The following is a 22,709-nucleotide window of genomic DNA, read 5'->3' on the forward strand; positions in this document are numbered from 1 at the left end:
ATGCAGCTGCCACACTATGATAACTGACAGATGGGTGGTGTGGTTCCCTGACTGGGAAATGATCCTGGGCCACAGTGGTGAGAGCGCTGAACCTTAACCATTAGACCACGAGGGCTGGCCTAATGCTTCATAAGATCATCCAAAAAGATTCCAAAGCACATAAACCAGCCTGTGCTTCATTTGTAGGCTCTTGACCCAGATGAAGTTACTTTCTTACAGGCAAAGGGGCACCACCACAGAGCATTCACCAAAGCAGTTCAAGTTTGCAGGGCCAAGTACTAGAGAGGAGAGCTGCACAGAGAGGAAGCTCCAGAGGTAATAAACAGCACATTTGTGTGAGGTAACTACCCAAAGCCTGGGAAAGAACCAACTAAAAGGAGTAGGGGGAAGAGTGCTCGATTTTTGGAACCCCAGCTTTTTACCCTTTCATATCTTTGCTACCTCCGTGATATCTTAGTGTTCTCTTTTTACCCTTCCAGTTCCCTAGTTGACAACTGTATACCGATTTAACAATATAACACTGTTTCTGTTCAAATCACTGCTGTGGTTTCTATCTTCTGAACAGACCCTGACTGATATGCTTCACTAGAATTTAATCTCAGTGAGGATAGAACTATGTATGTTTTAATCACTGTTGCACAATGTCTTCTACATACTGACTGATAAATATTGGTCAAATCAACAAATGTCTGGCTGTATTTATAGAGAGTCACTGTCTTTCTTACTGTGAGTTGAGGATCCAGCTCTAGAGTCTGCATGAAATAAATATGAAATGTCTGTAAAAGTACTGTTTATAATAATGAAAAATTAGAAACAAGGTGTCTTTCAATAGAATAAGTTATTTTAATAAAATGGTGCATAAGAAGGTAAAGGTAATCAATTAGAGCTACACATATGAACATGGATATAACTCAAAAGCATTATGCTGGTTTTAATAAAAGAATAGTGTTCAGGATAAGGCACAAAGTGTGAGGTGACAAAATGGTACTAGAACCACTGAAATTCAGAATGACTGGAGTTTACACATGGTGGAGCAAAGCAGAGAGTGAACAGAAGTGAGTCAAGGTGAACTTATCATGCAAGTTAAGAGATTCAGTCTTGATCTCAAGGCAGGAGGCCACCACAGATTTTAGTAAACAGAGGATCTTCAAACTCTCATTCTGACTACTGTGGTGGAGAGATTAGAGGAAACAAGATTGGATGGAAGGATACCACTGAGGCTGCTGCAGTCAACCCAAGGGCAAAATGTTATTGATCATGGGGAAGAAAATACACATTAGATATTTTAGGAGTTGAAATGAAAAATAATTGGTGATTAATTGTTGAAGGTTACAGAGAAGAGCAGTTGCGGATGAATTCCAGGGTCCTGGCTTGGGCACCCAGAAGTATTCACTGAGATGGGGAAAATTACATGGTCATATTTATAAATATCGTCTCATTAAGTCATTGTCTCCTTATTTATAATGTGTCTTACCTGATTAAGGACTTCAGATGTCATGTCAAATAATACATGCCTATGTGCTCACATAAAATGCTGTACATTAACACACTGCATCTTCTTCTTTTCAAATTAGGATGCATACCCTCTCACAAAAAAATTTACACAATAGTTTTACAGTAGCTATAAATCTTTTTAATATATAGTGCTATAATTTTACTACTATTTTCCTTTAGCCTTATAGTGTAGTTGAGTGGTTAATACGTCACCCTAATATAGAGTTACGGTTTTCTAAGTGTCTGTCTATTTTTCACTTTTACCAATGTGTTGTATACTTTATATGATTTCCTGTTGCTCATTAGCATCTTTTCATTTCAACTTGAAGAATTCCTTCCAGTATTTCTTGCAAGGCAGGTCTAGGGGTGGTGAACTCCCTCAGATTTCATCTGGGAAAGCCTTTACTTATCCTTCCTGTCTGAAGCGTAACTTTGCTGGATAAAGTTTTCTCAGCCAGCACACTGCTTGAGCCTGTTCACCATCAAGCTTCTCTTTACTCTTCTGCATTTCTCTACATATTTATTTGCTCTTAACTGCACATGCATTTTCTTGATATAGCTGTTCCAGAGTCATCACATAACTGGAATATAAACACCTCCAATTATAAAAGTCTTAGAAAAGGATTTCATTGGCTCAACTTAGGTCAAGTACTCATCAATTAAATCCAATGTGGGACTAGGAGGGTGGTGACCTATGATTGGCCCAGTTTGGTTATGCACCAGCAGTAGAATAATGTGGATAGGAATGCAGAGTCTGCAAACACAATAGCCACTCCAAAGGAAAACTCTGTAGACAACAAAAATGGGATTTCAAATCAGTGAAATGGTGGGGGAGGGGCGCTGGCCTGGTGGCATAGTGGTTAAGTTCCCATGCTCCGTGTCAGCGGCCCAGGGTTCGAGGGTTCAGATCCCAGGCACGGACCTACACACCGCTCATCAAGCCATGCTGTGGTGGCGTCCCACATGCAAAATGGAGGAGGATTGGCACAGATGTTAGCTCAGGGCCAATCTTCCTCAAGCAAAAAGAGGAAGATAGGCAACAGATGTTAGCTCAGGGCCAATCTTCCTCACACACACACACACACACACAAATCAGTGAAATAGGAGTGAATGAATCAAATGGTGAAAGATCAATTGGCTATTCATTTGGAAAAAAAGAAATTTGGATCTTTACCTCACACCATATTAAATCAAGCAACAACAGAGAGGGGTCAATAGATTATTCTACTTAACTGAATAGATTATTCAATTAAATAATAATACGAAACACATCTGTTTATATGTTTTAAAGAGAAGATAAACCTGACAAAATGCAAAGTTCTAGAATCTTCTGTTATCAACTCAAGAAGCAGAAATTTCTTTCATACAATGGAATGATAACGTTCAAGTTCTGAACATAAATGCCTTTAGCACTAATAACAGAAAACTCCAAGTCAAACTGTTCAGTATTGTGAGGTAGGTAATATCTCCATTTTGCAGATGAGAAAACTGAGGCACAGAGAGGTTAAATCACTCCATAGGTGGCACACATAGTAAGGGGCAGAACACTAAATACAAATGCAGATAGTTCTTGGCTCATAGAACATCTGGGCTTCACATTTAAATTTATATAAGCATACCATTTAGACATATCACAAATGCAAAATGGAGATTATTTCTTCAATGAGCACTGCTTTTAATCTGTATAGTGTAATAAATATTCACGTTCAAGGCCACTCTTGAAAATTAACTCAGATGTGGGTTATAAACAGATGTGTGCCAGATCATTGCATACTTTAAGTAAATCTTGATTTTATTAAACATTGTCTGGACCATTTACTGAAAAGACAATTTGGTCACAACGTCCATACCCATTTATATATACCACCAAAGAGCAGATAACACATATGACATATGGTATTTTATATATTCAGTGTTTCTTCTAAAATATATATTGTGGTGTATATATGTGATGAGATGACAACAGTATTTAGTGTAGTAAATCCTAATATATGTTACAAAAGTTATTTAGGTAAAGGTGCATTGTTCCCACTGTAACTATTTTGAGGTCTAAAACAAAAATCAAGCATACACAAAACAGTTGCTAAAGAGCATGCTCATACGTATAAGCCTAACATAGCTCAGAGGCTATTCACATACATTTAATGCTGCTGCTCTGATGACCCAATTCACATGTGCCTTTTTTAAAGGTACATATTCCATGGTGAGTATGACTACAAGTAAACATACTGTTATATTAATAAAATATTTGGTACTGCATCCCAAACATTGCTTCTAGAATAAGATTATTTCTAGATGAAGATTTTTCCCCACACTTCCTAAACTGACAATTTTCTTTCATTACATATCCTCTGATATATAAATTTTGAAATGTTTTTCAAGATTATAAGGCTTTATTCTACTATCAGTTATCTGATGTTCAGTAAGATTTGCTTCTTTGTGAAAGTTTTTCTAAATTTCATTTTTGGGTTTTTCCATTGTAAATTTCTGATTCACAAAATGTTTGACTTGTTGATGAAGGTTTATTAAAATTCAGGATACTGACAAGTTTCCTCCCCTACTGAATTCTCTGACATACAATGTTTCTCACACCTTCATTAGACTCACAGGGTATAAGAGATAAAGGGATGGCTAGGATATGCCATGGCAACAAATAGACCTGAATATGTAATGTCTCAATACAAGTTTATTTCTTGTTCATGAAAAGACGTAAGGGTGATGGTAGAGAAGAAAGGACTCTGCTCAGGAAGTCATTCAGAGACCCTGCTTTCTCCCAACCTGTGACTCTGTAAATTCTAATGACTAGCTCCCAAGCCTTCCTGAGGATGATGTCTACTGCCCTTTCATAGGGAAAGAAAACGGGGAAGTACAAAAGGTTCCAAATGAGCTCTTTTACAGGCTTGGAAATAATGTACATCACTTGTGCCCACATTCTGAGCCAGAGCTTGGTCACGTGACCCCATATGGTTGAAAGGAAGGCTAGAAAATCTTGACTAGTTGTGTACCAAGCAAAAAAAGGAAAAGGGTATTACCAAAAACACAGCCAGTTTCTGTCACACAGGGTTTCTGCCTTATGTGAATTCCCTGATGATTAGTAAGGGTTGATCTCTGGCAGAAAGTTTTCCCACATTCACTACATTTATAAGGTTTCTCTCCTGTGTGAGTTCTCAGATGATTAGTGAGGGTAGATTTCTGACAGAAATTCTTCCCACATTCATTACATTCATAAGGTTTTTCCCCTGTGTGAGTTCTCTGATGTTTAGTAAGTGCTGACTTCATATGAAAAAATTTTCCACATTCATCACACTGAAAGGGTTTCTCTCCTGTGTGAGTTCTCTGATGTTGATTGAGGGCTGACTTCTGGCAGAAGGCTTTCCCACATTCATTACATTCATAGGGTTTCTCTCCTGTGTGAGTTCTCAGATGTTGAATGAGGGCTGATTTCTGACAGAAGCCTTTCCCACATTCATTACATTCATGGGGTTTTTCCCCTGTGTGAGTTCTCTCATGTTGAGTGAGGGATGACTTCCGGTAAAAAGACTTTCCACATCCACCACATTTGTAGGGTTTCTCTCCTGTATGTGCTCTCTGATGGTCGGTGAGGGCTGATTTGTGACTGAAGGACTTCCCACATAAATTACATTCATAGGGTTTCTCTCCTGTATGAACTCTCTGATGGACCATATGGGTTGACTTCTGCTGGAAGGATTTCCCACATTCAGCACATTCATAGGGTTTCTCTCCTGTGTGGGTTCTCTGATGCACTGTGAGGTTTGACTTGTGCATAAATGTCTTCCCACATTCACTACATTTGAATAGACTCTTTCCTCTCTGATTTTTCTCAAGTTGAGTAAAGTGTGACATCCTGTTGAAACTATTTTCAATTTGATTACTTTCATATTGTTTCATTTCCATGTAGACTCCATTACATTTCAAGAGAGATGACTTCTCACAAGTTTCTCCAAGTCCATTATACTCACAGAATTTCTCTCCTGTGTGAATTTGCCTGTGTGAAATTATTACGGTCTTTTTGTCTAAGCCTTTTCCACCATTATTATATTTAAAAGTCTTCTCTGAAGTTTGAATATTTAGGTGCTGAATAATACCACTATTACGACCATGAGCTTTGTCATTTTGATTATTTTTGTAAGAATTCTCTCGAGTAGGAGCTTTTTCCTGCTTAGTATCAAGTAATTTCTCATATACATTTAACATGTCAGGCTTCTTTCTTGAGGGGTTTCTATTACTACCAATTGATAATGAAATATTTTTCAAACTCATTCCACGTAAGTCATTTTTATAGGGCATTTTTCTTGAAGGAACAAAGTTTGTGATCATATTAGACGATTTTCCTAAAGCATTATCTTTCTCTGAAGTCAGTGTTTTTTCGTTGAATGCAACTTGTGGCAAATATTTGTCTTGGTTTTCCTGGATTCTCTCTGTTAGGTCAAGAGCTTTGCAGTCTTCTAGAAATAAAAATATTGAACATACCATAAGAATTTTAACACATTTCTAATAGAATTGGACTACAATATAAGTGTCCTATTATATATTTGACTTTTGTATAATATATATATTTGACTTTGTTTCAGTAGTCTCTCAGGGTCAAAGTGCCTTTTCCCCATCTAGTTTGTTCAGGAAAACAAATGTGGAAAAAAGGGAGGAAAAACTATTAATAAGCTGACATGTAATTATTCAGCATTTTACAAAATAAAACTTTCAAAATGGATAGCAATGAAGATAAACTCAAGAAACAATAAAGAAAGGATGGAAGATTTTACTGGAGTGGTAGATTCAGGTAGGACAAAAATCACAGAGAATGGGATGGGTTCACTTGAGCTAATGAAGAGTAATTGGAGTGACAAAGAAAACCAGCGGAAAAAGGTGTTCATGGGGAAAATATGAGACATCAAGGTGACAGATTACAGAGTAGTCTAATATCTTCAAACCTATATTGTTTTAGTAACATCCTGCTTCCAGCTGAATTTCCTTTATTTCCATTCTAGGCATTAACAGCAAAGTAAATATCTGAATGCACCAATTGCCTTAGGTTTAAAGGAAGAGTCATTAGCATGCACTCTTAATTCCCTCCCAGCTATGATTCACAGGAATATCAACATCCAAAATAAAGTACAAAACAATGGCAGAATAAATGATCCCATGGCAAGCTAGATCTGATGTATTGCTCTATCTTGGTTGTGATACCTTAATGTTGCTCCATCATAGTTGTTCAACAGGTGAATTTGCTGTGATAATCACATTTACTTTCACTTGCTTTTCCCTTAAACAGCCTTGCCCCTGCCAGAATACCAATACTTAACTTTGCTTTACATTTCACATCTCATATTTCCACATTTCAGGTTTCTATTTACTATTAGAATTTAAGGATCATATTTTTCAACCCAATCTCAGAAAGTGAGTAACATGTATGTTTATTTATCATTTAAAAAGTCTTGTCCACATTTGTTACTTAGTGCAACAAAGTCTATCCCAAGCTAAAAAACTACTGAGGTGAGCCAAGTACCACATGGAAAACTGTTACAAGTCATCATTCCAGCAAAAAAAAGTTACACTAACTAAATGCACATCAGATTTTCAAGCTACCATTCTACAATTCCACAATCAATATCCTCTGTACCAGTCTAGTCAGCTCTTTGTCTCACTAAATTGCTCATTCATAACAACAAGCTGAAAGTGTGTTCTCTCACTCAGCTCACATTCCAGCCTTGGATCTATTTAATATCTAGAAAAATGACATATTGATACTAGTATTCCAAGTCTTCAAGAATGCCACTTCACATCTTCCTACTTTCAAAAGTTATATTTACTCTAAATCTAAAAGTAGTTCCTGTCTAGACCAGTTGTTTTAACATAACCTTAGATAGCACTACTTTGTAACATATGGTATTTCATCTACTTACTGTAAGATACATATATTTGGGGCTGGCCTGGTGGTGTAATGGTTAAGTTTGCGCATTCCTCTTCAGTAGCCTGGGGTTCATGGGTTTGGATCCTAGGCGAGGACCTACTCACCGCTCACCAAGCCATGCTGGGGCAGCAGCCCACATATAAGAACTACAAGGACCCACAACTAGGATATACAACTGTGTTCTGGGGCTTTCGGGAGAAAAAGGAAAAAAAAAGGGAAGATTGACAACAGATGTTAGCTCAGGGCCAATCTTCCACAAAAAAAAAAAGATACATATATTTAACATTCTAAAATCAGGCTCTATCTTATAATTGATCACAGACCTATGATCAGCAGGTCACAGTATAATGGGCAGAATATTTTTTCCTTAGTGGTTCATCTAATAATGGTCCAGTTACAAACTATGGCTTCTTAGATTTGAGAGAATACGACACATTTTTCTTAATTAAATGCTTAATTTAAAATGCTTCATGCAATTTTATTCTCATTCTTCAATCCAGGGGATGGCAATCTTTTCCTTAAAGAGTGAAACAGTATATATTTTAGGTTTTTCAGGCCATATCTTGTCAAAATATTGAACTCTGCTATCAGAGCAGGAAATCAGCCAAAACCCATATGTAAACAAATGAGCGTGGTTGTGTTGCAAAGAAATTTTATTCACAAAAACATGTGGTAGGTCTGCAGGCCATACTTCACCAATCTCTGATCTAACTAAAACCAATGCTCATAGCAGGTGTTAACCCTCTGATTTCCTTTGAATTTGAGTGAGTTTAAATCAATAGACCTCAACAAGCTGTGTCTATCAGCATTATCTGAAGAGCTTTCTCAAACACAAATATTTAGACAGTATGTCATTTTATACCTGATGAATCAGAATTATAGGTTCATGACCTGAGCATGTTTTCAGAAAGTGCTCCCTTGTAATGTTTTCAGAATATGAAGTTTTTCCTCTATCTGACTCCAATCAACATGTGTTTATCAAACGTCTATTTCACGTTATACACCACAGTAAGAAAGAGTAACACAGTGGCCATTTTCTTTGTTAGATCATAAATCAGGTATGAAAAAAGATAGATACTACTAGGTAACAGATTATATGACTTTGGTTTAGTTTCTTATGAAAGACCCACTACATGCTGAGTGTTGAGAAAAAGAAGAGATTACTTGGCTCAAACATTCAAGGGCTGTTTCTTGGAAGAGAACAAAAAACCTACACTTTAAAGATATGCAATACAGTAACGGTAAAATCAATCTTTTATTATATACTAGACAATGTTCAAAGCATTTTTTTGTTTATTAATCCACTTAGTATCTGATAGTCAGGGAAAGCACATAATGAAGAAAGGTGTGACACAGGAAAGAATACGATACGCCTAAGTGACATCTGAGGAAAGTAGATCAAATGATATTTAGCATGAGTATGGGCAACAGAAAAATAAAACTGGGGCAGCCAAATCAGGCCATAATGTGGTAGTCAATGAAAAGCAAGTAATTTAAATTTCATGAAATAAATAGGGGGAGTACAGACTTATCTTGTCAGGCTACTGAAAAAAGAGATGTTCTAGGGAAAACAAAAAAACAAAAACACAACCACCACTACTAACAACAAAAAAACCTCACTAACTGCAATTAGGAATTGGAAAAAAATTAAAGTATGAGAGAATATGGTTCTTACTGATGTCAGTGGAAAGTGAGAATATGAGAAATATTAGAAGTTTACAAAGAAAAAAATACTCAAGAATACAAAAGAAAAAATAAAAGAATTGACTTGTACACTTGAAAAATTTATTACCAACTTCTGGTTTTATCAGACTGTGACTAGGAAACGTCATATTTCAACTTTGTAGGATTTATTGAGGGTTTCCTTTTAGCATGATATACTTTCCCTTGTTTGCAAATGTTCTTTAGGCACATTAAAGGTTTTGTTCATTGTTTTTAGGTACAAACCAGAATACAATCTTGTAAAACTAGGAAGGCTATAATTTTGTTATAGTAATTAATCTTATAAGTATGAACTTGTAATTCCATTAATGAATTACCTAATTGTTTAGATAGCATCAAGTAATACTCTACTACATGTAACAGTGAAATTAGTGTTTCTTCTCCTCTCTTCCTCATGAACCAACTTTTAGTAGATTTTATTACCTTCCTTAGTTTTTACCTTTGTGCTATTAAACATATAAATGCCTGTATTACTTGACTTTGCCTGCATAAATGATATCCTTGGACCACCGCCCACCCCAGTTTTCAACAATCAGAAAATCAGCTTACGTTCCTTCTCAGGTATTACCCTTTCCTCTTCCAATTTTATCATACACATATCCTTTTATACTTCCAAAGTAATGCCACTAAGAAGAGATTCTTAGCAAAACAGTTTAAATGTCCAACTCCTAAACTAACCACCTAGAACGTAAGTTCCCTGGCTTCCTCTTGCCTGGTCCTCACTAACTCACCTGGGTAGTTCCAGTATAGAAACTCTTCCTCTAATACCCATGGCTCCTCTCCTTGTTCCAACTTGAAGATCACCTCTGGCTTGGTAATGAAATAACCTGTAGAAGGAAAGACGACACAGAATTTGGGCCAGGTTGCATGGGCTACAGCAACTCTAAAGTAGTAAGAAGGTAGAGGTTCTGGAGATGCACCTTGATGAGGCTCATTTAAAGCTTTCATGGGATGTGAGAATACAACCATTCTTCCTGGTGCTCAAAAGAGATTAACAATCTCAGACTCCTGAATCAAAAGCCTCAACAATATTAACCACAAAAGACCACAAGTTTTGGTTTCTAAGAAATAAAATGCATGCTATTTTCAGTTTGATGTGGAGACTTTGCTTACCCACTGAGACAAGGTTGTGGTAGTTCTCCAGCATCACATCTCTGTATAGGGTCCTCTGAGCAGGGTTTAGGTGCCGCCATTCCTCCCAGGAGAAGCCCACAGCCACATCTCCAAATGACATTGACCCCTGGAACAGCACATTTGTGCTCAGTCTGAAGTGGTTGGAATGGGGACAGCACAGAAAAGATGTATGGAAACTAATTCTTACCAGGTTCACTGTTCAGAGTTTATAGGTTATAATATGCCTACTATGTACACTGTTTTGTATTAGATTTTGTAGAAGAAAGAAAAATAATAAAAGGACATCCTGCTTTTGTTTTAATTTATTAATGCTCTATGCCTTGAAATGTCCTGGCTGTCGTGGATACTAAGAAGAATAAAACACTGTTCTTGTTCTCCGGAAGATTAAACACTACACAAACACAACACACTCAAAAACTCTGAAAACAAGGTGTTACTAGAATATATTAGAAAATGTAAAAAGTATACTGGGATCAGGAAAGAAAAGAAAAAATAACTCTATTTTGTGTCAACAGCTTGTGCTTAACTGGAAAGGAAAAGCTTTTAAGGCCTTAAACATGATGGATCTATGTTCTTTATGATTATGAGGCAACATAGCACAAACAAAATATTGGAGGCATTAAAACACATGGGTTGACTTCAGCTTCTGCCCCAGGATGCAGAAAGCAAGAAGGAGAATCATTCTTCCTACAATGAAAACAAGCCTAGACTAACTTCAAATCCACAACTTTTTTTCTAACTTTTTGGAGAGCCAAGGTTGCAAAGCACCCCAGTGGCCCAAATCTAGGAAGAGACTGCACCTGTAAGAAGAGAGGAAATGCACGTTCTTGTCCAACCCAGGCTGGACCTCAGGCAAGAAGACGACGACCAGAAGGGGTGGCATATTAATTGATGAAGACTGAGCGTGGGCTGGTACAACAGTGTGAAACCCCTGTGGGCCACAGACATTGAGGGGGCTTGCACCTTCTTACAGGCTTTTTCTCCATGAACACCACTGGGCACTTGCTGCTCTATTCCTGGAGGAAGCGCAGGTTTATGCACTCAGCCTACAACTACAGCTGGGGAAGGGGCAAGAGAACAAAGAAGGCCACATCCCCGGGACCCAGGGACCCAGAGCACACCCAAGACTGAGGCTGTATTGGAACAAGAGGGAACACACTCTGCCCACCACTTCCCACCGCCAAGCTAACAAGCTTAGAATAACAAACACCAATAGAATATTGCTGACAGAGGGACAGGAGATAAATAAGAGCATGCAAAGAAACTCTCTCTGAGGCACAGATCAAAGAGAAAACCTAAAAACCCAGAAATTAACAGACACAACTCTGGTAAACTAACCCCTATCCTAAAACATAAGGTGTCTCCACAGAAATTTGAAGCCTGTGGTGCACGAGGGTAATGACAGAAACAACAAGTCTCCAATCTCGCCCAACTCCTTACTAGATTAACTCAAACTCCTGGCATAAAAGCCTAGCAGGAAAGCCACGCCCATTTCCAGGAATAAAATCTATTTACCTCAGTCTAGAGGTTAACAAAAAATATGTGGATTCAACCAAAAATTATCAGGCATATGAAAAGGAAAGAAACTAACAAGATACTACTAAGAAGACACAAAGTAATCATCAGAACCAGATTCAGATATGACATAGGCATTGAAACTAAGAGAATTTTAAATAATTATAACAAATATGTTAAAAACTCTAACAGAAAACGTGGACAATATGCAAAATAGATGGGTGATTTCAGCAGAGAGAACCAAATGGAAATGCTAGAAACGGCAACATAGTAACAGAGATGAAGAATGTCTTCAACAGACTCATCAGCAGTCAACACAGTCAAAGAAAGAACCAATGACCAAGGGGGGGGTCAACAGAAATTACCCAAACTGAAACTCAAAGAGAAGAAAACGTGAAAAAAAAAAGAGAGAGAGAGAAAAGAATTGAAAATTCTTGAAAATTGAAAATCCGTGAAATACAATCAAATGTTCTGACATATGCATAATTGGGACCCAGAAAAAAAAGAAAAAATAGGACAGAAGAAACATTTTAAGAAATAGTGGCTTAAGGGGGCTGGCCCGGTGGCATAGTGTTAAGTTCACACACTCCGCTTCAGCGGCCCAAGGTTTGCAGGTTCAGATACTGGGCAGGGACCTACACACCGCTCATCAAGCCATGCCATGGCAGCATCCCACATCCAAAAATAGAGGAATATTGGCACAGATGTTAGCTCAGCAACAATCTTCCTCAAGCAAAAAGAGGAGGATTGGCAACAGATGTTAGCTCAGGGCCAATCTTCCTCACCAAAAAAAAAAATTTCTCCCACTGTTTGTTAACGACACCAAACAAACCAAAGATCCAAGAAGCTCAAGAATACCAAGCAGCATAAACTTCCTCCAAAAGCACAATTAGGCACATATTAAAACTGCTAAAAAAAAAAAAAAAAAGAGAGAGAGCGAGAGAAAATCTTGAAGGCAGCCAATGAACAAAGAAACATTACAAAAGAGGAATCAAGATAACAATTAAAGCAAACTTTTCACCAGAAACGATGCAAACCAGAACACAATGGAGTGACATCCCTAAAGGGCTGACAGAAAAATAACTGTCAACCAAGAATTCTATAGTTAGCAAAAATATCTTCAAAAATGAAGAAGTAATACTTTCCCAGAAAAACAAAAATTTAAGGAATTCTTCACCAGCAGAACTACTCTACAAGAAATGCTAAAGGAATATGATATCAGAGTGAAACTTGGATCTACACAAAAAAATGAAGAGTGATAGAAATGGAATAAAAAAGGGAAAAATTAAATTAATTCCTCCTTGTCCCAATTTTTAATTGTTCTAAAGTAAAGGCTGGAAAACTTTTTCTGTAAAGAGTTAGACAGTAAACATTTTAGGCTTTGTGGGTCATACAGTAAATATTGCAATTCCTCAACTCTACCATTGTAGCACGAAAGTAGCCACAGCCAATACATAGAAGAATACCTGTGGCTGTGTTCCCAAGAAACTTTATTTACAAAAACAGGTAGAGAGCTGAATTTCACCCATGGGCTGCAGGTCGCTGCTGCTTGCTCTAAAAGATAACCGATGGTCTAAAGCAAAAACAGTCGTACTGTACCGTGTGAACATCATATATGTTAAAGTAAAATGTATGGTGCAAAAACAGCACAAAGGACAGGAGGGAAGAATTGGGAATATACTTCTCTGTAAGGGCATTATACTACATATCAAGTGGTTTAATATTTGAAGGGAGACTGTGATTAATTAAAAATGTGTATTATAAACCACAGGGCAACTATTTTAAAAAGCTAAAAGAAGTATAAATAATAAGTGTCAATAGCAAAGATAAAATGGAATAATAAAAAATACTCAACTAATCCAAGAGAAGAAAAAGACAAAAAGAAACAAAGAACAGAATAGAAAATAGCTAGCAAAATGGAAGATTTTAATCCACCATATCGATAATCAAATTAAATTGAATAAAGACAGAGACAGCCAGATTGGGTAAAAAAACAGGACCAACTATATACTGTCTATAAGACACTCACTTTAACTATAAAAACATATAATAAATTTAAGGTAAAAGGATAAAGAAAGAAATACCATACAAATAATAATCCAAATAGAGCTGGAGCAGCTACATTAATATCAGACAAAATAAAATACATAACATGGGATATTATCAAAAATAAAGAGGCACATTACGTAATGATAAAGGGTCAGTTTTCCAGGACAAAACTAAATGTGTATGCATGTAACAAAAGAGCTTCAAAATATATAAGATAAAAACTGACAGGACTGAAAGGAAAAATAGACAAGAAATAACAGTTGGAGACTACAATATTTCTTTCACTAATTGACAGAGGTAAAAAGAAAATTGGAAAGAATATAGAAGACCCAAACAACACTATCATTGAACTAAACCTAAGTGACATTTACAGAACATGCCACCCTACACCTGTAGAATAAACTTTCTTTTAAAATGCACATGGGATAGTCACTAAAATAGCCCATAAAACAAATCTCAACAAATTTACAAGAAAAGAAATCATATACGTTATGTTTCCTGGCCAAACGAGAAATCAGTAACAGAAAGATCTCAGGAAATCTCCAACTACTTGGAAATTAAACAACACACTTCTATATAACCGATGGGTTGAACAGAAGTTTCAAGGAGAATGGAAGATACTTTACATAGAATGAAAATGAAAATAAAACTTACCAAAATTTGTGGGATGCAGCTAAAGCAGTGCTTAGATGGAAATTTAAAATATTAAATGCTTTGTTGGAAAAGAAGAAATATTGCCAATCAATAAGATCACATTTACTGGTGACCTTCACCAGAACAAACTCAGGCAGATGATGGGAAAGAACCAAAATTGCATGCGAGTTAAAATGGAAACATGATGTGCAGAAATATTTTCCAGAGAATATAATTTGAACTTTCTGCTGAAAAATCAGCATATGACAACCTAAACAAAAACCAAAAAATTTCTTATTAAGAGTTACAGTAAATTATTTTTTACTGCCCATTCATCACTCCTCAAGACAGTAGGTTTTATCTCAGATTTAAGCTGGACCATAGAACAGCTCTCTATTCAGACTCTGGTATTATGGTCCCTTGATAATCTGTACCAGTTACGCTTTGGCAATATGCCCTCTGTTTCTACCATGCCCTCTTCCATTAGAGGCAACAGCCTTCACTTGCTTCAAGGTTGTTATTAGAATATTGTTCTAATACAATATTTTGTATTACATGACCATTTTGATGACCAATAAACAAAAAAGTTGTTCTCAGACTTTAATGTCAGGAAAGTCTTTATGTCCCACGAAGAATCAGTTTGGCTTATTCTTATTTTCAATGTAATTGCTATAACAATGTCTGCTATTGCTATCAGACACAAACGTACAGCTCGGCACTGATAACTTTAACATTAGGGACTTGAAGGTCATTGACATACCACCTCTGCCCTGCTACTAATCTGCTTCTCCACATTTCCCCCAAACTTGACATTTACTAATTTCTATATTTACATATTAATGGTTATACCTTATACATCTCATAAAATCCAATGTAAAATAAAGTAGGGGAAAAAAAAAAAAACTCACCTGGGATTGGTTCATTTTCTGCTGTTCTTAAAAAAGTATAGAGACCTGTGAAGATAGAACTGAGAAACAAGGAAAGAGAAATGAGCCATAAGACATCTGGCCTCCCCTATAGCTCCTGGATTTACCAGCCTACAAAATCTCTGCACACCAGTGGGTAAAATGCCTTCCTGTGGGACAATGTCCTGCTGGTGCCTAAAAAGAGACAGAATGGCCGAATAGAGGTAGCACCAATAGAGTAAAATATTTAATAACAGGCTCTCAAAAAAAAAAAAAAAGCCCTGACTTGTAGTTACCAATTTCTGAGGCACAAATATTCTCATTACAGCCAATTTCAAACTACCAACAAGATGTCACTGAACAGTTGGGAAGAGATGTGCAACAGCACACCACTATATAGTGTTTCCACCATACTGACAAAGTAGATCAATAAACAGCCTCAAGAGCACAGATATGAGTAAAACGAAGGAAATTAATTAGGAAGTGAAGAGTTTTGAACATGACCATAGCCAAGAGGAGCCGAAGGAGACATGACCACTAATGTAATGCAGTATTCTAGAAAGGATCCTAGAACAGAAAAAGAGCATTATGGAAAAACTGAGGAAATATGAAAAAAATATGGACTTTAGTTAATAATAACGTATCAATATTGGTTTGTAAATTTGGACAAATGTACCATACTAATGTAAGATGTTAAAAATAGAGGAAATTAAGGCGGAGAATACAGGAATCTCTTCATTATATTCACAATAATTCTGTAAATCTAGACACTGTTCTAAAATAATTTATTTAAAAATTCATTAAAGGAAAACGGTACAGTAAAAAATATCCACTTAATATGAAAAAAAAGGCAGTAAAGGAGAAACAAAAGAACAAACAAGATGAGACATATGAGGAAAAAATAGCTAAATGGCAGACATATACCTAATCAAGTAAACAATAACATTAAAATGTGAATGGATTAAACATTCCAATCAATGGGCAGATTGTCAGATGGGATTAAAAAACAAGCCTCGACTATATGTTGTCTACAAGAGACACAATTCAGATTCAAAGGTACAAACAGGCTGAAAGTAAAAGGATGGAAAAATATATGCCAGGCAAGTGCAATCGTAACAGAGCTGGAGTGGTTATACTAATATCAGACAAAATAGACTCTAAGACAAAAAGTGTTACTTTTTTTTACAAAGAATATTTTAATGACCAATCCATCAGACAGAACTAACAATGTTTAAATATATACACTTGACAAAAAAGCCCCAAAATACATGAAGCTAATTGATAGAATTGAAGGGAGAAAGAGACAACTCAACAATAAGAGTTGGAAACTCCAATATGCAAGTCTCAATATTTGATAGAATAACTAGGCAGAAAATTAACAGTTGTATAGAAAACTTAAACACTATAAATTAGCTAGACCTAACACACCTTTAGAACAATGCTCCCAACAACAGCAGAATACACATATTTCTCAAGTGCACAGGGAACACTCTCCAAGATAGATCACATGCTAGGCCATAAAACAAGTCTCAATAAATTTTAAAGGATTTAAATCACACAAAGAATGTTCTCTGACCACAAAAGAATTTGAAACCAGTAACAGAAAGAATTTGGGAAATTCACAAATATGTACTTAGAGGGAAAGTTATGGCTCTAAACATTTACATTAAAAAGAACAATCTCAAATCAAAAACCTAATCACTTAGGAAACTGGAAAAAAGAATAAATTAAATCCAAAACAAGAAAAAGGAAGTAAAATAATAAAGAACAGAAACAACTGAAATAGAAAAAGAGAAAATTAATAAAACCAAAAGTTGGTTCTTTGAAACCATCAACAGAATAAACTTTTAGCTAGAGTGACCATAAAAAAGGAGAGAAAAAACAAATTATCAAAAGCAGGAATCAAAGAGAAGATATCACTACTGATATTACAGAAATTAAATTATTATGAGGGAATATATGAACAGTATGCCAACAAATTAGATAACTCAGATGAAATGCACAAAATCCTAGAAAGGCACAAATTACTGATAATGACTCAAGAAGAAATAGAAAATCTGAGCAGACTTATAACAAGAGCCATACGTTTCCCTCTAAGCACAGATTTGCGAATTTCCCAAATTTCTTCTGTTACTGATTTCTAATTCTTTTGTGGTCAGAGAATATTCTTTGTCACACATATCTCTGCACATACTAAAGCAACAAATACAAGACCTCACCGAGACACTTTTTATCCTCCTTGAAGTTCTAGACATTATTGATAGTAACCAAAGCATTCCTTTCACTTCTTAAAATGCACAACACTGAGTTCCTGAACAAGGCATTCAATAGAACCTGCATCTCTGTTACTGGCTTCAAGCTGCAGGCCTCATAGAATGTGATAACAGCTTACTTAACTTCAAAATCAATTAAATAAAACATTGCACATTTCAGTCAAACATCAGAGGCAAATTGTAATAAAAAGCCTAACTCCATTTTTGATGTTTGACACTGACAGCTTTCTAACCCCACATCTCCCTTCCCAGTCGGTCCCATATTTAGACAAACTGGTAAGAAATTCCATGAGTTCCCTTCCTTGCCACTGGTTGGAAGCCCAAACTACACAAGGCCCAGGATGCTTACTGAGGAACTCTTCCAGGTCCCACCCCCTACCCACAACTGAAACCAGGGTCTCTTACTCCTACTCTCTCTGAAGCTGCTCAAGCCATTTTCCAACTACTTTGGGTACTCCCTTGCTCTGCCCAGAAAGTCCCATGAGGTGAGTAATAAATCATTTCTTACTTCCTTGGCGTGTCTTTACATCTGAACCAAAATTTGGGTTGAGGGGTTGCTTCCACCCTCCGAAGGACAACCACAAACACATACAATGGAATACTATTTAGTAGTAAAAACAAATAAACTACTGATATATGCTACAACATGGATGAGCTTCAGAAATATTATGCTAAGCGAAAGAAGCCAATTACAAAAGACCACATATGATCTCATTGATAGGAAATGTCCAGAATAGGCAACTCTACAGAAACAAAAAGCAGATTAATGATTAGATTAGGGCTGCGTGTATATGTGTGCGTTTGGGGGTGGAGAAGAATTGGGAGTGACTGCTAATGGCAATGGCAAGAGGTTTCTTTTTGGGGTGATGAAAATGTTCTAAAATTAGACTGAGGCAATACCTGCACAGTTTTGTAAATTTAACTGTAAAACTAGTGAATTTTTTGCTGTCAATTATATCTCAAAAAGTCATTAAAAATAAGAAAATAAAACTTTTAAAAAATTACACTACACCAAAGGATGAAAAACACTAGGCCTTTAGCAACACTAACGTACAAAAATACTCAAGCTCTATTGTTTTACCAGGTTCTCACTAATAGTTTCTACACTAAGATAACCCACAGAAAGCTCTCATAAAACGGATGAAGTGCTTTGAGGAAAGGTCTATTTTTAAACTGTTTTCCAAAGTTGTGTATAGTTTCTCAAAAGAATCTTCTAAGCATATTGTTAGATGCCATACGTGCTGATGGACATGGTGTAAATTCAGTTCAGAATCTAGAAACAATGAGGGTACACCAAGGAAGGTGAGACTTTTTAGGGAAGACTGTAGGTAGAACTTCCTCAGCTGTGACTCTTTGCCCAGACCATGCTGCTTTCACTCCCTTGCAATCTGCCCTTTGTCCTCCGGGGCCTAGCTCATCTCCGGTTTCTGAAATTTGCCCTAAAGCATCCACTGTCCCAGTCTTTGATGTGGTGGTTGTGGTGACACCTTACTCAGCAGGAAGATAAAGAATTACTGTGCCCTGCAGTTCTAAGATCTACCCCTTTCTGGGACTGTGCCTCCATTCTGAAACTCTGGAGAGAGATCAAATGTCCAGTAAGGCCTGGGCCTTGCCTGCTGAGCAAGAGCCCACAAACCCATTGCAACCACGTGTCCTTCTACCTCCCTCCTGGGCAGGACGCCCAGCTGCTGGGATTTGTAATAATCCACAGCCTGGCCAGGCCAGATCATACCTTATCTCACTTGAAGAACACCGCGTCTTAAAAGGGCACAGAGCCCCTCCACGTGAGCTACTGGGAACGCTGGTCGTACCAGCGACAGCCCCTTGGCAAGCGTATACAGCCTTTCTGTTCCCCGCCTATATAAGAACCCCCCTCCGTCCCCGGCTGCGGGTGCACATTGCTGTCCCGCTGGCCGCCACTGGACCTCCCTGTAAGTAACTCCCAATAAACCTATATGACTCGTTCACTCCAGTCTCCGGGTCCTTTCTTTGGTCTCTCCACAACCTATCCCGCACTGCTCATCCAACTGGGCGTGTGGCCAGACATGTCCCAAGGGTTCTCTTCCAGGAGAGATTTGTTTCTGGAGTTCCAGCTCTCTAACCTCACAGGAGCGGGTCCGTTCGTTAGAAATTAGGATTTAAGACTGGAGAACAAATTCATATTTGGAACCCTCACCCAGGACCCCAAATCTGCATTTCTTGGAAATTATTGTGCCCTAGAATACTGGCCCCTAGAGACTAGAGCCATTGAGGACAAAGACAACCTTGACGATGCTCAGGGCACTTGTGACGACAGAGCTGGAAGCCAAGCCCGGCTCCGTGGGGCTCCGGGCCGCACAGCCCGCCCCGCCCCCACGCGGGCTGAGCGCGCCGGCACTCTGCGCACGCGCCCCCTCGCGCTGGCGCAGAGACAGCGCCGCCGGATCAGAACTGGCCTGACTCCCGCCGACTGCCCCTTGGAACAAAACTCCCCTGCCTGCCTTCCCGGTCCCACTGCGGGGTCCGCGGACCTCCTCTCCACGGCGGGGCACCGCCGTCTCCCGCCCGGCCCACGGTCTAACCTCTGCTTCCAGGAAGGTGGGAAAGCAAGATCTTGAGAGTCGTTGGGAAATCTGATAACAAGGATTTCGGGCTTCACGAAATTTGTAGGCCCAGGAAGGGAGACCAACAAAATGGCGGTGTTGCGCATGCGCAGCACACTTAGCGGACACGGCTAAAGTTCGCTGGGCAAGCAAATAAAACACAAGACTACATTGCCCATAATCCTTCGCGTCCACGTCTTAAAATAACTGTTGAAATAAATCTATCTTATTTAAAGAGTTGGGAGATTGTTGCTCTGGACGACCTGTAGTTCTGGCGTTTTCAGTGCCCTCTCCCCCATCCCACCCCCAGAGGTTAAGCTCTGCCTATACTAAGAACTAATTGTAATTTGTGGTCCTTTACTGTATCCTAGTTTGGAAAAAAATCTGCAAGAGATATTTGCGGGCAATTATGGAAGTTTGACTATAGATGCGCTGTTAAGGAATGTACTTAGTTTTAGAGATACATACTGAAGTATTAAGGAATGAAATATATCAATTTATTTTTAAATGTTTCGGCAAATATATGAGAGAACACGGCAGAATGTGAAATTTGTTCAGTATAGACAATGGTGTATGAGTGCTCAACTTTTACCTATTTTGTATGATTGAAAATAGGAACTTCGATAAAAGAAGGAAAAAGTAAAAGAAAAAAAAAACTGAGTTGTATTTAAAACACTGTCTTTTAGACCCAAAACTAAGGGAAGGCATATGTTAGTTATCAGTTCTTGAGAACAGGGAATTTAATTAAACTGTTTTAAACTGTTTAAGAAAGGAATCCAGTGATAGAGTAAGAAAATAACATCTCTACCAAGCAGGGTTTGTCTCGAAATTAAAGAAAAGGAAACTAACTTTTCCAAATTAAGGATGCAATACAAAATTTTTTAAATAAACGAGAAAATATATGTATACAAAAAAAAAACAAAAGGAAAGAAAAAGAAAGTGAATATTCACCAAAGCTTTCAGAGATAACTGTGTTTAACGACTGGGTGCACAGAATCAGAACATGTGGATGTAAAAATTAATGATGACCCTTTCAGTACATAATATATCTTGAATATTTTTCTTGAAGGATATTTTTATATTTTTTATTACATATAAAAAAGATATTTTTATATTTCTTATGTGCCACTGATGATAATTTAGAAAACAGCTTCCATTCACAATAGCAAATAGAGAATTAAGATTTTAAGAGACAACTTATATGAAAAAGCTTATAAAACTTGCCTTTTGATGTTGAAAAAGACTTGAAAAAATAGACATACATTTTGTACGTGGAAAATTTAAATACCTTTGACAGAACTTTGAGAATCTAAACAAACTTTTGAGTATATGTTTCTTTCTTTTTGTCATTTATATGCTTTATTTACCTAACAGAACAAGTCCGAAACGACAGAATTTCATCTGGAAGAAAGAAAAATTAGATAATAGCCAGAAAATGGTTGAAAAAATATAATAACACTTACCAAATTGTAACCAATATGGTATTACTATAATAGTTAAAATCATTTGGCCTTGCTTCCGTGTTGGAGAACTGTGAAATTTCCTGCTCTGTACTTACACTGACCCCCCTTCCTCTGGGTACCAAAATTGACCCACTTTCTCTCAATTCCTTCTTGGAGTCAATGCTTCTGAGAACAGGACATAATAGACTGAGACAGGCTAAATTACAAAGAAAAACAACTTCTTTCCGCAAGGTCACAACACCTACTTGGCCAAAGTCTACCAAACCTATACAAAGTATTCTAAAGCTTTTCTCTCCCCTGTATAACCTCTCTCCATCCCCATGTTTGGAGAGACACTCTCTTTGATTGTTCTCTTTCTTGCAACCGCTTGAATAAAGTACCCCTTCCATTGCATTTGAATCTCAGCATTTTCAAAAGTTAAACACCATAGAGGATTAATTCCAGGGATAAGTGTATTTAAGAATAGGTTTCTAAGAATTACTATATAATAAAAATAATGTTTAAAGCAATGAGGAAAGAATGGAAAATTCAATAAATCATGTTAGGACTACTACTTAGTCATCTGAAATAAAAATAAAATCTTTTCATACCTCATGTATTACAACAAATACATTTCTCATGGATTCAAGAATCTTTAAAGAGAACATGTGCTGTTTTTTTCCATATTAAATTCTTGGGTTAGGAGAGCATGATATTAAGACAAAGCACAAAGTTAATGACCAAAAAGTTTTATTAGAAAAATATTAAACACTTCAATCTCAGGGGGAAAAAATGAACAAGGTTTAAAACCTAATGAACTAGGGGAACATATTTGTTACATATATGAGAGACAAGTTATTTATTTTAATTAATAAGCAGGTTTTACAAATCAACAAAAGGATCAACACTATAGTAAAGATGAGGTAAACACAGGTTTAAGGAAAAGGCAAATGAACAATAAGAACAATGTGAAAAGTCATTATGAGAAAAAAATTAAATTCTATTTTAAAAGAAGAATGTTTGGCATAAAA

General features: G+C 37.1%; 1 protein-coding gene across 4 annotated transcripts; it reads right to left on the reverse strand.

Moving 5' to 3' along the window:
* Positions 1 to 859: 859 nt before the first annotated feature.
* LOC131406969 (zinc finger protein 33B-like) lies at positions 860 to 20,322 on the reverse strand. 4 transcript variants are annotated; one of them, XM_058542906.1, is made up of 5 exons: positions 20,216 to 20,322; positions 15,385 to 15,443; positions 10,259 to 10,385; positions 9,877 to 9,972; positions 860 to 5,957 (listed from the first exon to the last, which is right to left on the reverse strand). In XM_058542906.1, exons 2-5 carry the CDS (start codon positions 15,397 to 15,399, stop codon positions 4,474 to 4,476), a joined length of 1,722 nt encoding a protein of 573 aa, XP_058398889.1. In that variant the 5' UTR covers positions 15,400 to 15,443; positions 20,216 to 20,322; the 3' UTR covers positions 860 to 4,473. The 4 variants fall into 4 exon arrangements, with proteins under 4 accessions (XP_058398889.1, XP_058398891.1, XP_058398890.1 ...); XM_058542908.1 differs by lacking the exon at positions 20,216 to 20,322 and adding an exon at positions 14,498 to 14,747 and having other exon boundaries at positions 860 to 5,960; positions 15,385 to 15,436; XM_058542905.1 differs by having other exon boundaries at positions 2,780 to 5,960.
* Between the last annotated feature and the right edge of the window lie 2,387 nt (positions 20,323 to 22,709).

The sequence above is a fragment of the Diceros bicornis genome, chromosome 6 (genome assembly GCF_020826845.1).
Source record: "Diceros bicornis minor isolate mBicDic1 chromosome 6, mDicBic1.mat.cur, whole genome shotgun sequence".
Taxonomy (NCBI): Eukaryota; Metazoa; Chordata; class Mammalia; order Perissodactyla; family Rhinocerotidae; genus Diceros; species Diceros bicornis.

What these genes read in the sequence shown, in the direction of transcription:
- LOC131406969 (XM_058542905.1), bottom strand. An exon ending in CCACAACCTTGTCTCAGTGG is followed by an intron (nt 9,973 to 10,258) that starts GTAAGCAAAGTC and finishes TTCCTTCTACAG; the next exon opens with GTTATTTCATTACCAAGCCA. An exon ending in TCTATACTGGAACTACCCAG is followed by an intron (nt 5,961 to 9,876) that starts GTGAGTTAGTGA and finishes TTTTATTTCTAG; the next exon opens with AAGACTGCAAAGCTCTTGAC.